Consider the following 18,106-nt stretch of genomic DNA (forward strand, 5'->3'; position numbering starts at 1 on the left):
AGAGCACGGCCTCTAAAGCAATATTTGGGGAGGAGGAATACCTGGGACTTTCCCTGAGAATTTTTTTCATGCTCAAAGAAAAAACTATGAGTTCCCTAAAAGTCTATCCAAAAAGGTTAGTCAACATCCAATCGTTTGACATACCAGAATACTTAAATTGAGCAATAAATTCACAAAGACACAATCGTTATTTTAGTTATGAACATATACCAGATTGGTTCACACAGAGTAAGGCACACAGAGCAAGGCATGGTAAAGCTCCAGCAGTTTGAAAACCTGACATCCAAGCTAAAATACTGCTGCCCATATAATTAGAGGCAATGCCATAATAGATTAAGTTTATGTTACGTGAATTAAATGCAAAATCAACAATGAAGCAATTAGTTTAAACTTAGCAGAGTGCAATGTTTCAGTAAATTCAGGTTAATCGTTTAAATGTATTTCGGTATGACTAAAAACAGCTAAATTGTATACCAAGGTAAAGTAAGTGATATAATTTGAAGGTTAGTGGGTTTAATAGTCAATGACAGAAGCTTGCTTTAGCATGCCGGCATGCCAGTCCACATACAGCTCAGGTCTGCGTCCAGAAGCATTCTCCAGGTAGGAATGTCTCAGCTTTGCCACAGAAACTCTTGTGTCCAATGTGCCCATTTCACCATTGGCCACTCCACCCAGATCCCGAGTATGAGATCCAGCATTCATCAACATGACAGACTCTCGACTGGCAGCACGCTCCAGACTTCGTAATGCAGCAGATCGTTGAGTTACTCCAATATCTGACATGGATCGAATTCGTACCTTTGGCCTGAGGTCACCTGCATCCTGACTCACTCGATGCTGAGCTTGTGGAAGGGAGGAACCTTTCAGTAAGTAACCTCCTGATTGCCCCAACCTATGATGTGCAGAAGGCTGTTCATTGCTTGGCTGTACCTGTGTGGGAGCAGTGTCCATTTCTTTAGGTATATTCAACCTCTGCTTTCCTTTCTCGAGTGCCTCAAGCTGATCCTGCACTACTTGCATTTCTCGTTCATCCAGCTGACCAATTTTACGTACCCTACGTCCCTCCCAATCATCTTCGGATTGGCTTATCCTTCTTCGTCTAACATGCCCTTCCTCATTCTCTAATGGATTGATCTGTCGTCTTCTTCCATGATTTTCTTCCACATCCTTTTGTAGGAACTTCTGGTTTTCCTGTACCTCCTGTCTGACCGTTTTAACACCCTGTGGTTCCACAGTATGTATAACTTGGCCTTTTTTTCGATCAACTTCCCATTCTCTTTCTTTGAATTCATTAACCTTCTTCGCACTTCCTTGTTCTATCTCTCCTAACCGGTTAGTATTCCAATCAGAGCTCTCCTCATCCCTTTTAATACCACTGACCTGCTTGATTTTTTCTCTTTGACCAATCTTCCTTACACCGCGTTCTACTTCTTCACCTATCCATATCTTTGTTGTGCCATTATCTATCTCTCTTTTCTCAGGCTGACTTGTTCTTCGATCATCACATCCTCTGTCTTTTAGAATACCAATTACCATTTCACCTGATATCATTCCACCTTCCTCCATCCGAGTAATTCCAGTTCCAACAGGCCCTTCCCTCCCTTCCAACTGGTGCAACATTCTTCCACTTTTCTCCTCGGTCTCATCTGAATGGCTAATCCTTCTGATTCTCCGACTTTCCAAACCTTCATCACTTTGACCACGCATTGGATCATCCACACTTTTTTGTCTGCGTCGTATCTCTGAAGGTAGTACCGCCTTTCTGCTTTTAAGTAGCCCTTCTGATGGCGGATTAGTTCTGGTTGCTGATCGACCCTCTCTTTGAGTTGGCTGAATGTGATCAGCGTTGGTTCTAAGTCTATTTTCTTTAACCTCTTTGTCAGCAGATGTCAAACTAGATGAAGACATGTGGCCCTTGGGATCTAGTGTCTCAGACCTAGAAAGTGGGGGTTCAGGTGCAAGGTGAGGTACATGAGAATTTGGTGGGGGTAGATGGCTAGATACATGAGAAGGAACAGAGTGGACAGTTTGTCCATAGGCTGGAGGTAGTGTCTGGACTGGACCATACTGCAATGGTTGATTATGACCATAATGTCCATGCGACAAACGTGAATGCAAGATTTGTTCACGTTCATGTAGAGGCTTCTGAGTAGGTACTTGAGGTTGAATGGGTTGGCGAGTATCCTGATCTAAAGGTACCGGTTGAAGGATAGCTCGATATTTTTGTACAGGTGGCGGGGCATCTCTATGACCAGGTAATGGCTGTTGGAGGTCTTTATATGCTGGGTGAGGTTGTTGGGAAGGTCTGTGCATTTGTGATGGTTGTTGAGCATCTTGACTCCCTCGCTTTGGTAAGGGTTGCTTCATTTGTCCGAACCCAGGTTGATGACCCATGGTGCTAGGGTGTACACTAGGAATTTGTTCATATTTTGAAGAATGATTTGTCATACCACCTGAAGGTGTGTGTTGAAAGGCAGGTGAATCCATACTGTGAGTGCGCTGGAATCGTGGCCGCTCTGCACTATGCGCCCTTTGTTGACGGGCATCCATTCCTTGACTTGGTTGTTGAATTGGGGGTTCGGTGCTCCGTGTTCTTGGCTGATTTGCAGATTGAGGTCGTGGAGCCAAATATGGAGGGGCAACTGTTGGATGACGTCTGACAGAGGGCGTATCTGGTCCTGAATCAGAACCTCTTCCTGATATGTCCTCCCTTGTCTGTCTCTCTCTAACTCTTATTCTTCATTAATGGAGGAAAGAGAGGAATTAACACTTATCAAATTCAAAACATGACATTGCATCACTTTGAGAGAAAACGTTTGTCCAAAAATCTAGTAGTAAGGACCATCTCCTCATCTTAAATTCTACAGTTAGCTACTGGAAGAAATAGACAGAAAAAGAAAACAGATCATCATATTCTCTTTTCAGATTAATTTAGTCAACAGTTGGAAAGTCCAGATATTTATAACCTTTCATTAAAAGGCAAATGAGCTCTGGTAACCATTTACTGACACCTTATCAACTAGCAGTGACTCACTCATACACAAATAACTTCACCTGTTATTATTTCATAAAGGGACAAATAGAAAAAGGATTGAAGCAAAGGTTCTCTGTTAGGAGCTGGTCATATTTTTGTGAGGGGGAGAGGGTCAGTAAAGAGGAAAGGTAGAAAGGGAACTGTTTGCCATCATCTATGGTTATTATACATTAAAGGATCATGAATATGAAAACTAAAGAGTGCATGGTCTTTGAAGGATGAGGAATATTGCACTGGAATATGGCGTTAGCGGGTAAACTAGGGGAATTTAAAGGGTTATATTCCCACTCTGATACCTGGATGGCCAGTTGATTTGTGAGTGTGTTTCACTGTCCACGTCTCTCCTGAGGGACCATTCACTCTGAGAAAGAGCTGCCAAACTAAAGAACACAGAGGCCCAGACCCCAGTTACCACAGTAACAGCACATTCAACAATCTTCAATTAGATTCGAGGAGGGAACTATTATGATGTCACCAAAAACATCAACATTCACTTCCCTTTGATTGTTTCCACCATTTCTTGCTGTAAAGCTCTTTGGGATGCGTTTCATTTTAAACTTTCTCAACTTATAGTCATTATTGTATCTGGAGCCTTCATTTAAGTATAATAATCTAATCAATCTGCTTATTGTTCCCTTTAAGGGGGTTGTTAAAAAGTTTAGTTATGTAGCACTTTGAATAGAACACATACACCTGCAATCTGGTAAGAGTTAAGTTAATTTGTCAATCTATAAAATATTAATAGGGGTCACCAACAACAAACACCTATAACAATCATAACAAAACATACTTGAGGTCTGTAATCCTGATAATGCAAGTCACTTATGGCTTTAATTGTCTGACACATTTCAGGACTCATACTCTGTTCACACCATGGATAAATCGTAATATTAATGCATAAATAGACGCATGAAAATTTTGAGTTAACTTGATTTATTTGCGAGTCAAATCCACTTCATTCATGCATAAAATCTGCTTCATTCACGCATTAAAGTCACTTCACAATAGATGCAGATTCACATTATGGGATGGGCTTCTGTCTGCCCTGTGTCCCTAGCTTCACTGCTAAACGGCTAACAAGAATTTTGTTAAGAAAATAACTTTTTATGTGCTTTAGGAAGGCTGAAAAACAGCTTTGATTTGTTTGGAGCCATGTCTGAGTCCACTAGATATTTTCATAGGTTCAACCAGCTCAGTGAGTTCATCAACTCCTCCAGAAACTTAACCTGGACGATGGAGGTTTTCAGCGATGCTTCCGCCTGAGCAGAGCTCAGTTTGATCAACTGTTGTCCGATGTCGGCAGGAGGATTTCCCCTCGGGATTTCCTCCCCTCCTGACTGGTTCAAGATTTTCTGAAGTTCAGATTTTCCAACTTTAGCGTTTCACTCAATCACATCAATCATGCAAAATGATCAACTCGCACCACTTTAGTCGCACATATTGTGCTGCAGCATGTATATTCGCATTGACTTAACATGTAAATCACTCACACTTGATGCTTCTTACACGTGTGGTGTGAACGTAGAATTAGAGTTTCTATTAATTTGCCAACGAGTTGAATCAAGTGTACTGAATTAAGAATGATGCAAAATGCGCAATGTTGGGGGTACTACTTAAACATGGTTGGGAACTACAGACGTAGTTTGACATTCAGTCATTTAAAAAAGGTGCATTTAACAACTATTTCTGTCTGTAAACAACCAATTACTGTCATATTAAATCACTTGCTTTAATTTCCATCCACCACTGTGGTGAGGCTAAGCATTAAAACTAGGGGGCAAAGCAGTATCTTTCAGCAGAGTGCAATTCTTGCTGATGTCCATTGAACAGTTCTACATATTTCACCCTAGTGCATCAGCTCTCTGGCATCACTGCGAACCTGACTAAACACAAAAGTTGGTCCATTCAGCATTTTTACTAGGAGTATGTTCAAGATTTTCAGCATTATCTGAGTGAAGAAAAAAAACAAAGCACAAGTCCTTGGCAAGATCCACAAGGTTACTGATATAGATAGATGATGGCAATTGTTAACCCTGTTGAATCTACTTAATTAAAAGATTTATAAAATGCAACTTTTTTTTGAAGCTGAACTCGTTTTCTGCAGCTTTTCTCATGAGAATTTGAAAATATGCTGTTCCTCATCCCATAATTCACATACCCATTATAACTCATTTATATTTTCCAACATATTCAAATTCGTATTTTAATATATTGCTAATAGCTGCTCAATAGCAAACATGACACATACTTACCCCTGTCTGTTGAGAATATTTTGAGCTTGCTGCTCGATGAACAGATCTCCAGGAGAGATGCCATATTTTGTTGTGGGTAACGAAGCCCTGCGTGCTGTCCTAGGAGAACTCGCCACAGTTATAACAGCAACCCCTCTCGTTGGCTGGGCTGCTGATGTTTCCATGGGAGTTTCCTGTGGGTGTGGCTTTGAACTTCGGTCAGGGGCCCGTCTATAGTTTTCCAAGTTCATTGCCCTCTCTCTCTCTCGCTCAGCATCAATGCCTGATGGAGGCGGAGCTTGATTGGGGGTGGGGTCAGATGACATGAAGACCCGGCCCATTCCAGAACTGCTGTATTTAGACCTGCTGCTGCTTCGGTCCCGCCCCTCTTCTTGATCTTGCAATGCCCCGCCCCTTGTCCGACTCTCCCCACGCCCCCTGTCAGGTGGAGCCCCTCTCTCTGACAGGTCAGACTCTCTCCGTGCACGTGTATAACGTGGTGCGTAATCCAGATCCACCTCTTGATCAAGAAGGATTCCATAACGCTCTGATAACTGTCGCCGCCGTTCAGCTTTGTAGCGTGCGATACGCTCAGCTTTAGACCCTGTTGCATCAGACCCCGGTGGGGTAGGGTTGGCTGGGACAGGATGGGTGGACGGCTGTGGATCTGGACGCGTCCGAGCTCTGGATTGCCGCTCTGGAGCTTCTATCTCTTCACGACTGTAGCGCCGCACTACAGCATAACAAACAGGAAGGAATGAAAGAGGAATGAAAGAGCAACAAGTTAATTATTAAAGAAGTACTCCTTACTTGTCCAAAACTTGCAACAATGTTAGGGTTTGTGTAGGTATTGCTAGAGGTTAAGTGTGGTGCTATGTTTTTTCTGTTTTTTTTTTTGGTAGATTGATAACCTAAAATTGTATCTGATTACTTTCTTCAAATAAATTTACATGACACTTTTTTCAACTCAACAATTGGGTTTGTCGTTATTAGGGCCGGGCGATTAATCAAAAGCTATTTCTATGTGCATTTGTCAGTAAAGCCAGTTCTGGTAAACCTTGTTCAGATGGAGCAATATTTACTACAACGATAGTAAATGTTACTATTAAAATTACTAACAAGATGATAAGCTATTAAAAAAAACAACTAATTTTTAAATTAAATTAGATTTAATCAGTCCATAATGACATAAAGATTATGCTTCTGTGATAAAGACGGCAGTTTGTGCGGCTTATCAATGAAATACAGCTTTATGTAGTAAATGCTGGATGTAAAAATACCACATTTATAATAACATGGTTTTATTCCAAGGATTCAAACTTCAGTAGAGTGTTTGAAATCAATCCTTGAGTAAGATGATTCCATATTTGTGTGTTTATTAGCCATGCAGAATAAAAGAAAGCTGTTAAATCCTCTGTTTATTCAAGAATCGCTATTTTCCTTATGAGATTTACTCAGTTACTTTGTGTATTTAGAGGGGTTTGTGGGTTTTAAGCGGCAACCTCCTGCTCTCTCTCATGAAATAAATACACAAGTAACTGGAACTGCTAATTATCGAAATTCCACTAGGCCTGGCTCCACAATAGAGCAGATTTCAATTGAGCCCACTGTTAAAACAATCAACTTTACAGCAGAAAAAAAGGTGTTTACAGCCTGGTACAAAGAACGATTTGGTTCATATAGCTAATAATACCCTTCATGACAACTGTCAGGGGGGTGATATTTTTTTATATATCACATCATTTTTGTTTATATTAAGTTATATTAAGTCTGCATAATTGAGGGCGTGGCCACTTGAGTGACAGCTAGGTCTCGCTGATCACCATCACTTCACCTCACCCAACTGATTCCATCTGATTAGCTGCTGAACTCAGAATATACATCGTATTTTAGTGTTGTTTTATGTGGCTTTACACAGTCAGTTGCTTTTTGGAATTAATTCTTACAATTATAAAATGATATGGCACCCTGTGTGCACTTACAGTAACTGTGCACACAAGCTATTCACGTGGCCTCCATTTCCCAGGTGAGTGAAATTATATTCTTATATATATACCATCTCTATAAATGTATTTGTTTTATTTAAGATAATTTATTATTTCCATTTTTTCTTTAGAACCTGAATGCACTCCCGAATCTGACAGATTGATTAGCTGTAGGCTCTAGAACAGTCATCTGAAACATTGTCATACAGTTTTATGTCTGGATTTCATAAGTAGCCTTGAATTGACTAACAGACTATATTTGAACAAAATGACAACGGTTGGCCACGCCTTCTTGTAGCTTCTTTTGCATTCTTCAGAAACCTTTGTGTTTACAATTTCAATTTAATTAATTGCCCAGCCCTAGTATATATTTGACCACACATTGGGTTACAACTCAAAACAATAGAATATATATTCTCTGCCTACACTCACACAGGCACATAAAAAAAAAAAACTGTGGAGTCTTACCCACAATGCCTTGATCGCTGGGATCTGAGGCCCGTGTGTAGCGTGGTGTATCCTCCTCCAGTAGCCGATTGGTCACCAGGCCGGCCGTGTGTTGCATGCTTGTATTAAGAGCAGCTGGAACATCCGTCTCAATTCCCTCCAACCTTCGTGCTATTCTCTCTTTCCTGAATGATGACAATGATATGGTTAATGCAACCCTGATGCAAATACAGTTAAGTATTAGTATATATATATATATATATATATATATATATATATATATATATATATATATATATATATATATATATATATAATATATATATATATATATATATATATATATATTTTTTTTTTTTTATTATCCAAAATTGCTTCCAAGGTAGAGTCTAAATTTACTTCAAATCCTCAGCATTGCTAATGTCATACTCCTTTACTGTTTGAGTATGAATGTAATACTTTATATAAAGGGCTTTTTTCCTCATTTGAGAGTCTCGTTGGATGTGTTTTGGATCATTGTCTTGCTGAAATGTCCACCCTGATTTCATCCAAATTTGCTTCCAATGAACAGTATGCATGTTAATAGTTCTTGCAATCTTCAGCATTGCTAGTTTCATACTCCTTTACTGTTTCAGCAAATGTAATCCCAGCATGCTTAGAAAACATTTGGAAAAACAAATATACCTGTTCATTTCTGGACCACTTCTGATACTGGTTTCAAACTGCTTCCTTAGCTCTGAAACTTAAAAAAACAAACAAAGAAGCATGCTAATCAATATCAAATTTATACTAAAGAATTGTTCGACTTACCAATCCTTTAACAATTTTAAACTTAAACGTAAAAAGTTTAAACATACTCATAACTTACTCACCCTCAAAAAGATTGCATGCCTTTATGAATTTCCCTTTCCACTTCATGAAAGAAGGTATTGTTGAAAAATGTTAAAACCCTATAACAATTAACCCTTTGCAGGAAAATCAAATACTATGGAAGTAAATGGTTGCAGGTTTCCAACATTTTTCAAACTATCTTCCTTTGTGTTTATCAGAAGAAAATAAACTCAAGGTGTTGTGGGACTAACGAAGGTTGATTTAATGATGGAAAGAATTTTCTGTTTTGGAATTATCCCTTTGAATGTATTGTAATCTTAGAGATTCTCACCTTTGGGAAGCACAGCAAGGATGTTTTCATCAATATCTGTAGTACTCCGAACCAGTGAATTCCGGTCATCCACGCCAAAGCTTTAAGTCAAAGAGGAAGAGTGCATGATTCATTAATGCTTTAGTATTATATAGACCAGTGGTTCTCAAACGTTTTTCATCAAGTACCACCTCAGAAAAAAAATTGTCTTTTCAAGTACCACCATAATAAGCAGTATTGAAATACAGTAGTGTAGTGTAGCAGGCCCTGTAAAGCAGCTACAGCTCTGTACAATTCAAAAATGAGGCAGATTAATTCCTATTATTAAGAATATTATTCTCAGCTACTTTAAACATTATAAAATTGTTTGAACTTTAACCCTGTACTGTGCTTGTATGTAAAATAAATGAATAAATAAATAAATAAATAAATAAACTAAAAATGTCAACATTTAAATTAAAATGTGCTTTTAAAAGTTAAAAATGGTAGGTTATTGTTCTTAAAAAGTAAAAAAAAAAAACACACACACACCTGTATTTAAATGTAAACTATCAACAACTGGAAATATAGGCTATATGTCATCATATTCATATATAAATCATTTTTTATACATTTTTAAATATATGTACCATGGACATACCACTAGAAGTAAGCCCGCGCACCACAAGTGGTACATATACCACAGTTTGAGAACCACTGATATGGACAAATATATAGTAATACAGGCATATTTACAGAGATATAGATATAGATATATACAGTGGGGAAAATAAGTACTGAACATGTCATGTTTTTTTATGGGAATAATGTTTCTAAAGGAGCTGTTAACATGGAATTGGACCAGATTTAGATAAAAAAACAACAACAATACAAGCATAAAAACAAAACAAAAAAACTGAAACATGTGTAATAACAATGAAAAGACACAAGGAGAAAACACTGAAACATTGAAATGTATTTGATACTTTATATAAAAGGCTTTTTTTTTCCTCATTTGAGAGTTTCCTAGGCTGTGTTTTGGATCATTGTCTGGCTGAAATGTCCACTCTGGTTTCATCTTCATCATCCAGATTATGTAGATGTTGGACTGAAGCAGCCAATTTTCATCTACAATGATGAAGGGCAGAGGATTGCTGAAGAACTACTGAGTGATTTCAGTTGCTGTCTGGGCTTTCACTGCCTTTCCACACCTTCTTTTCTTGATGTGTTCAATACTTTTTCCTTGGATCATTTCAATTTATTACACAAACTTCTCACTGTAGATATGGATATTAAGAGATGCAGAGCCAAATCTAGATACAGATATACTAAGACACAGAGACAGATATATTGTTCAATGTCTATAATTTAATCCCAGGTCTAACCCTAATAATTTCTCAGCTGAAGAGAGAATTGACCTACAGTAAGTGTATTCTGATTGTTAAATCTGATTGTTAGATAATGCTGTTTTAGTATCAACAAAGACGCTGACCTAGGTACAAGATGTTCTTCTGCGAAATCACAGTAAACACACTATGTGCTTAGTTTGTTTGAACTCAACCTGCATCTTATCTCTGGAAACCTTCGAAATAAAGCACATTTAGCACAGGATCCCTCCAAAATTCTACAATGGCAGGTTCAGGAGCATGTGGTCAAATCTACCAGCGTGTGACATTTTAAGTTGAATTAGCTATGAGGATCTTGAACGTTTACTTGAATCTGGCCACAGGAATAGAAGAGCTGCTAAAGTATTTATACATCTAGAGTTCCCCTTCACCATGGTACCAGTCGTGCTAGGCCAAACAGCACACTCCAATTACTCCTGTTTACAGCACAGCCCTTTCGCTACACATGCTGCTATGCAGAACAATCTCTAATGAGGGCGTCAACCAGTTTAGATTGCATTCGCGGAAACTTTTCTTACACACCCAAAAATTGGAAACTTTACAAGGAAGAATAACTGATTATGGGAAATATTGCCAGTACTGTACACATCCTAATGACCTTATTCTTCAATGTGGAAGCGTTCCCGATCTTGCGACTGTTTAAGAAGTTCCAATTCAGCTGCATATGGGAGAAATGACTAGGAATAATAAATGACAGAAAACAGTCAAACTACTTGCTTTACAAACAAGTGTGTGTATGACTGTGACATATGCATAACAAGCTGTTTTTAATGTCTTAAAATCAATGGAAGTGAATCAGAACTTAAGTTTCAAGCCAAAAGATTTCAATGGAGGTGCCTGCTTGTACATGAAGAATAAGGTCAAAAACATTGTGCCATTTAAAATCAACTGGAGCTTGTTTTATGAGTTTTGCTTGAGGCTACATTTCTTGACTTAGATTCTGACTTCTTACTTACACTAACTGACAAAAGTCTTGTCGTTGATCCCAGTTGTAAGGGCAACAAATAATAACTTGACTTCTAGTTGATCATTTGAATAAGTGGCAAAAGGTCGATTTTTCTGATGAATCATCTTTTGAACTGAATCCCAATCATCACAAATACTGAAAACCTACTGGAACCCGCATGGGCCCAAGATTCCCACAGAATTCAGTCAAGCTTAGTGAAGGAAAAAATCATGGTTTGGCATTACATTCAGTATGGGGGCGTGCAAGAGATCTGCAGAGTGGATGGCAACATCAACAACCTGAGTTATCAAGACATTTGTGCTGTCCATTACATTCCAAACCACAGGAGAGGGCAAATTCCTCAGCAGGATAGCGCTCCAACTCATACTTCAGCCTCTACATCAAAGTTCCTGAAAGCAAAGAAGGTCAAGGTGCTCCAGTACTGGCCAGCCCAGTCACCAGACATGAACATTATTGAGCATATCTGCGGTAAGATGGAGAAAGAGGCCTTGAAGATGAATCCAAAGGATCTTGATGAACTCTGGGAGTCCTGCAAGAATGCTTTCTTTGCCATTCCAGATGACTTCATTAAGTTATTCAAGTCATTGCAGAGATGTATGGATGCAGTTCTCCAAGCTCATGGAAGTCATACGCAATATCCATTCTTTTTCCACTGCACCATGACTTTATATTCTATGACTTTTGTCTAAGCAAAGTCAGACCTTACTGTCATCATTAAATAATTAAAAATCAAGGCATGGTCATATTTTATTTTGGTAAAATAAGCATAATCTAAAGGCCTTTGCCTTTCTTATAAGCCACTTCTGATACCAAATGATCTACTAGAAGTCAAGTTATTAATTGTTGTTCTTAAAACTTGGATAGGCGTCAAGACTGTTGTCAGGCAGTGTATTCTGACTTAGGCTTTGTATACATTACCTGAATAGGTTTTCCCGCTATAACCATTTTATTTGTTTACATATGACCCTGGACTACAAGTCAAAAACGCAAATTTTTGACAAAATGTAATTTATACATAACCTGAAAACTGAATAAATAAGGTTTCTATTGAAATATGGTTGGTTTGGTATGGTGTGACTGTCTTGAAAATCTGGAATCTGAGGGTTCAACAAATAATAACCGAAATACTAAAAGTATATGGAGAGTCTTAATTCATAATAACAACCTAAAATTAAATGTAATATATTTAGAGAACGAAATGTGCAAAAATGTCTTTACAGAAGATGATCTTTACTTAATATTCTAATATTTTTGGCTATTCCAACAAATATACCTGTGCAAAATAAGACAAATTTCTTATATGTTTCAGTAACTTGGGTATTCAAACAGGGTTACATTTTTAACCCATTACATTGGCACTTTTTCTAGAAACCCTAAAAAAACTACTCAATGACATTCATTCCATTCAAGATTTTCTGTGACATGTTTATGTTCTAGATTGTGTTGCACAGAGGACTGATGTTTTGATCTATTTTAGACACATTAAAGACATGACGTGAAAGGGCACATGTTTCTCTTTTAACAGCTTAACCGATGGGAACAATAAAAGATAACCCACACACAGACACACACACACACTGGGTCTCTGATGATAACAAGAGACTATGTCTACTCTTCTCCTTTTTTCATTGTTCAGGACACTGCACAATACATCGATTCATTAATCACAATTAGTGACCAAAACATCAATGCTTTCACGTAGGACTGCACAATGTGTATTGTTTCAGCATTGATATCCACAATAGTCACATAGCAACATCTATAATGTTGAAGAATGTCAGATTATAACAGGCCAGACATTAACAATTAGCAACATAGTGGAGACATTTCAAATTTTAACCTTGAAAGCCAAAGTTCATTATTTGCATTTGTTTTTAAGGCATGTGATCATGTAAGTATTTCAGGCAAATTTAAGCCATTTGGGCACAACAATTTAAATGTTTGAAGCTTAAAGATTAATTTCATATTATTTGATTATTTCTCAATCAAAATAATAGTTTATTTTTGTTTTATTGTATTATTGTATCATTATTATTATTATTATTATTATTAGTAGTAGTAGTAGTAGTAGTAGTAGTAGTAGTAGTAGTAGTAATACATTTTATTTAAAGGCGCCTTTCTAGAGACTCAAGGACACCGTACAATCAACAATAGCAATAAAACAACAAGAGAAATAATAAAATATACATAGCAATAGTGCAAATAAAATTCATTATTAAAAGCCATCTTAAATAAGTGGGTTTTGAGTCTTGATTTGAACAGTGTAAGGGAGTCAATGTTTCTGATGGCAGGTGGTAATGAGTTCCAAAGCCGCGGAGCAGAGCGGCTAAATGCTCTGTTGTCCATAGTTGAAAGGCGAGAAGAGGGAACAGACAAGTGGAGGGAGGAAGAAGATTGCAGGGTGCGAGAAGGAACAGATATGTGGATGAGGGCAGACAAATTTGGAGGGGCGAGATTGCGGACGGCTTGGGATGTTAACATCAAGATTTTAAAGTCAATTCGAAAAAGAACAGGTAACCAATGAAGCTGCTGCAGGACAGGGGTGATGTGATGAGAAGAAGGGGTTCTGGTGATGATACGGGCAGCTGAGTTCTGGACCAACTGAAGCTTACGGAGAGATTTATGAGTGAGACCAAAGAGAAGAGAGTAGTAGTAGTAGTAATTTTATATCATGCAATGATTATTTAATATTTGTTCCTGAATAGTGTTCGACTCCCCAGAAATTCCCAAATCGTTTAATTTACGTCTACATCTATGTTGTATTTAACTTTGCTTGCCATTTCAATTTTATTTCGTGATACTTTAGTTAAGGTCACAATTCATGCTATTAACTACTGGCTACATGCTTATTATTAAAATAAGAATAGTTAGTAATTAGTAATCAGAGTATTTTATTCTGCATCCCTATAATCCAACCCAAAACCTAAACGCAACTTCTACCTTCCTGACTATTAATAAACAGACTATTGACATTGTGCTCTCTTCATTAGATTCAAAAAGACAAATTTCTTTACAACTTTAAAAGGCGTCTTTGGATATCTTTCTTTTCTTTGGCTAGAAAGTAAGCACTGTACTATAGCATGGACGCTGGTTTAAAAGAGATTTGTCTCTCAAATGTTTGCTGAATCATGGACTGACAAGTAACTTTTGATGTGGAGAAACTGTTGCACTAAAAACTAAAATGTAATAAAAAATTTAATAAAAATAAAATTAAATAAAAAACATGTCAATGGGTCACAATTTGTGCTATTAACTACTGGCTACATGCCCGATATTAGAGCTGGGTGATTTGGCAAAAAAATTATCATAATATTTTTTTCCTATCTGTCGATATCGATAATTATCACAATAAATCACATCATTATATCTATTAAATTTATAGGATTTTCAGTAAACCAATCGCATTGTGCAGCTGATTTAACACATTTTGTGAAATGTTTTAGCTGTCTGATAATATAAATAATAAAATAATAAACAAAAGAACAATCTTAATTCAGCATTTACTGTTCATGTTTTTAATAACCAAAGACATTACAAGTTATTGGATATTATTGTTGAACATCAAAATAAATAAATACATGAGTAAATAATTAAAACTGGTTTTGAAGAAGTAACGAGTGAGTTAATGATAACAAAATGTTCAGTTTTGGATGAACTCTTCTTTTAATGGTCAGTGTGGTGAATTTAGGGTGAATTATCCTTTCTATTTTATTTAGGGATGCTAACGATCACTTGATTGATTGATTGTCAATAACCTTTAATCAATACACCTTGTCAATGACTGATTAAGCATGGACATTTCAAAGTTTAATTATGCTGTGCGCTGTGAGACAGTTTACCCTACTTATGCGGTCACCCTCTTGACATCGCATATTGTGGGACGCGAAAAAAAGGCGCAGATCACGGTTATATCCACGGGTGTTTTAAATTTACCTCACAAACTGGCATGAATAGGCCTATGCACTCTCATTTTATAAATCACGCATCACGGGGAGACATGCGTGGAGCCTCTTCATATACTCAATGGGTTTCTGAGCTCTTGCCCATCCTTCAGACTGAGTTTATTCTTCTGAGGTAACCTAAGAATACTATCAGTGCAGCCAAAAGCTTGTAAAATTGTCCAGCTCATGATGCTCAAACCGCGCTTCGTTAATGAATTAAAATGAAACTGTGAAAACAGTTTAATGGATTGTTTTGGCGCTAAAGCAAATGCTATAGCGGACTTGTTTCAAAGCGCTTCACCTCAGATGTTATTCGTTCTTCTTGTACATTAGAATTAAATGACACATTATACATAACGAAACTCATTGCAAAAAGATACATTTTCAAAGAAAAATATATAAAGTTTATCTATTTCTAGTTTGTGCCCATCTTAAACAACTAGCGGGTGCATGATGCTTCGCTCTGTGGAATAAAAGGATTTAATTAATGATCCACTACTGTTGTAAACGTCTGTCATATATTTGCTGCATTTTAATATTATTTTAATAATATCAATAATAAGAATTCCTTACATTTATATAGCGCTTTTCTGAGCCCTCAAAGTGCTTTACACATAGAGGGGAATCTCCTCATCCACCATCAGTGTGCAGCATCCACCTGGATGACGCGACGGCAGCCATTTTGCACCAGACCAAACACCAGCTGATAAAAGATTATGTCTTGAGCATATCTCGTCGGTGATTATGTCCTTCATAAAGACTGGTTCTTTAACCGTCGATGAGGAACAAAGAAAATATCTTAATATTAAAAAGGAAACATAAGCTTGGCAACAAATGTTGTAACAAATGCCCTTAAGTAATGCAGCTTGTAGTTTACAGCAAGCATCAAGTGATGTTTGTAAACAAATTTCGGGAGGAGCATGCGCAGAAGTTTCAGTATCGAATACGTCATTGACAATTATCCCATCATCAAATCAGTTTCTTAGCAACCCCTATACATACCAAAGCTGTCTTACCTGCAGCATCTCACGACTTTAACGTCCCTCCACCACCCCGTCACCTCACCTCTTGCATTGCATTCCCGGGGGAAGCATTCTGGGGCCGGGCTAGATACTTCACTCGAATCCCAACTCCTCTTTGTTTCCTGATAAGGGGAATAACTCGAGTTGGGGTGTCTCCTCGAGCTCAGAGCCCTCCCCCCGGACAGCACGCCAAATATGCTTTATACTTAAACGAATGCAAGTGTGAACTCGTGAAGTGTTCATTGAGATGTGTTTGAGATTGTGTTGTCTGTCAAATCTTTCAGCTGTCTTTTCGGGGGGGTTCGCCTAAGGCACGGCTTTCGAAAATGATGACATGAAACTGCTGGGTAGTTGCGCTGGTTTACCAACACTTGTTTGGGTCAGTAATTTTATTAGCATCTTCATAAGGGTGGTATTGTTTTAAATGATGAAACAGGTTTGTGGTGTTGTCTGCATTTGATGACACGAGTCGTCTGCACAGTTTGCAGTGCACGTGGCTCTGTTTATTTTCGGATTGAATTCGGATCAGACTACTGATGATTAGTCATGTTTCTTGTCAGTAACGTCTGTGACTCTGACCTTTTTTACCTTATATTTTCTTACCCCTTCATGTGCAACTAACACTGTATGGCTGTAGACTTGTACTGCGTGCGGCATCCGCAAGGGCAGGCTGCAAAATGGCTGCGTAGCATTACACAGAGTGCGTAAATATTATCGAACACTTGTCGAACTGTCATTACCGTTTTATCAAAAAAATTATACATTGTGATAATTATCGATATCGAATTATCGCCCAGCTCTACCTAATAATAAGATATTAACTGCTCATAAGTAAAGGATCCTATTAAATAAAGTATCTTATTCTGTATCCCTAATCTTAACCTAAACCTAAACCTAACTACTACCTTCCTAACTATTAATAAACAGCTAATTAGTATTAAGCTAGAAGTGTTAGTTAATGGCTTATACTTTAAGCAGATACATTCCTATACAAATGACAAATGATTAACTCTTTACAAATAGAGCTATTGAGGTCATCTGGTGAAACTGTATTGATATTAAAATATATAGAGAAGCAAAACTAAACATTGCATCAAATTTTTCCAATATCATGGAGCTCAACTTTCACAAATACAGTAGCAAAATATGACAAAACAGAAAGTGCAGAGTAATACACACACACATTGCACATCTAAATGAATATAACTTTCTGTAGAAGATCTCTAAAAGGATTTTCAGTAGCATCTAATGAACCGTATTTAGTACTAAGTATTAAAGAACATAAAGAGATTAATTCAGAGACAGACTTATGGGATCAGCTTGAAAAAAAAAAACACCAAAGCTGGGTTAAAACAAAATAGTAAATGCAGTTCTGACCTTACTGCTCTTTTCTTTAGCAGTGCAGGGCTGTAGATTTTAGCAGAAGCTTCACTGACAAAGCCTGCAAGAAGAAATGAGACAAGTCTTAAAAGTGTGCATTTCAATGGAAAAAGAAACGGTCTGAAATTCAGAAGCTGCGTCCCAAATGGCACACTATACACTATGCACTCATGCACTTACACACTCAACAGGATAGTATATGTATGTAGTGTCGTCCAAAATGGAACACTAGTGTTTTCTTACTAAGCGGAAATTCAAACCGTTCCCCTAATGACGTTTGACGGTTGCCAAATAAGTTAAATAAAGACCGAATTATCAAATAATACCTGGCGTGAGTATAACCGCATTCACCATCGGGAGGCGCTATAATCACTCTCGTAGGAGAATTTTGCTTCTCACCATCCAAAATAAATAAAGTTATTAAACATATGCGCCCGATAGCTCCGCCCCTTCCGCTACATGAGCAAACTTGCAGTCGTTCAGTGCGTGAAGTGTCCATCATTTTACATTTTATTTTATTTTCCTGGAGAGCCTCCTTCCCGCAGATTTCAGTTGCAACCCATATCAAACACA

At 37.7% G+C, this 18,106-nt stretch overlaps 1 protein-coding gene across 50 annotated transcripts in view; it reads right to left on the reverse strand.

Annotated features, from left to right (window-relative positions):
* svilb (supervillin b) overlaps nucleotides 1-18,106 on the reverse strand; it is a 127,114-nt gene that overhangs the window by 64,336 nt on the left and 44,672 nt on the right. For 22 of the 50 annotated variants that reach the window (XM_073930492.1, XM_073930482.1, XM_073930498.1 and 19 more), the window contains exons 2-8: nucleotides 17,531-17,594; nucleotides 8,860-8,939; nucleotides 8,382-8,439; nucleotides 7,719-7,882; nucleotides 5,287-5,998; nucleotides 3,331-3,414; nucleotides 569-2,737 (exon numbers count right to left, since the gene is read on the reverse strand). In XM_073930492.1, coding sequence (XP_073786593.1) covers nucleotides 569-2,737; nucleotides 3,331-3,414; nucleotides 5,287-5,998; nucleotides 7,719-7,882; nucleotides 8,382-8,389 — 3,137 coding nt within the window. In that variant the 5' untranslated portion in view covers nucleotides 8,390-8,439; nucleotides 8,860-8,939; nucleotides 17,531-17,594. Of the gene's footprint in view, nucleotides 1-564; nucleotides 2,738-3,330; nucleotides 3,415-5,286; nucleotides 5,999-7,718; nucleotides 7,883-8,381; nucleotides 8,440-8,859; nucleotides 8,940-17,530; nucleotides 17,595-18,106 lie in introns of all 50 variants that reach the window. The other 28 variants (XM_073930588.1, XM_073930590.1, XM_073930583.1 and 25 more) reach the window with 4 other exon arrangements.

The sequence above is a fragment of the Danio rerio genome, chromosome 2, assembly GCF_049306965.1.
Source record: "Danio rerio strain Tuebingen ecotype United States chromosome 2, GRCz12tu, whole genome shotgun sequence".
Lineage (NCBI taxonomy): Eukaryota > Metazoa > Chordata > Actinopteri > Cypriniformes > Danionidae > Danio > Danio rerio.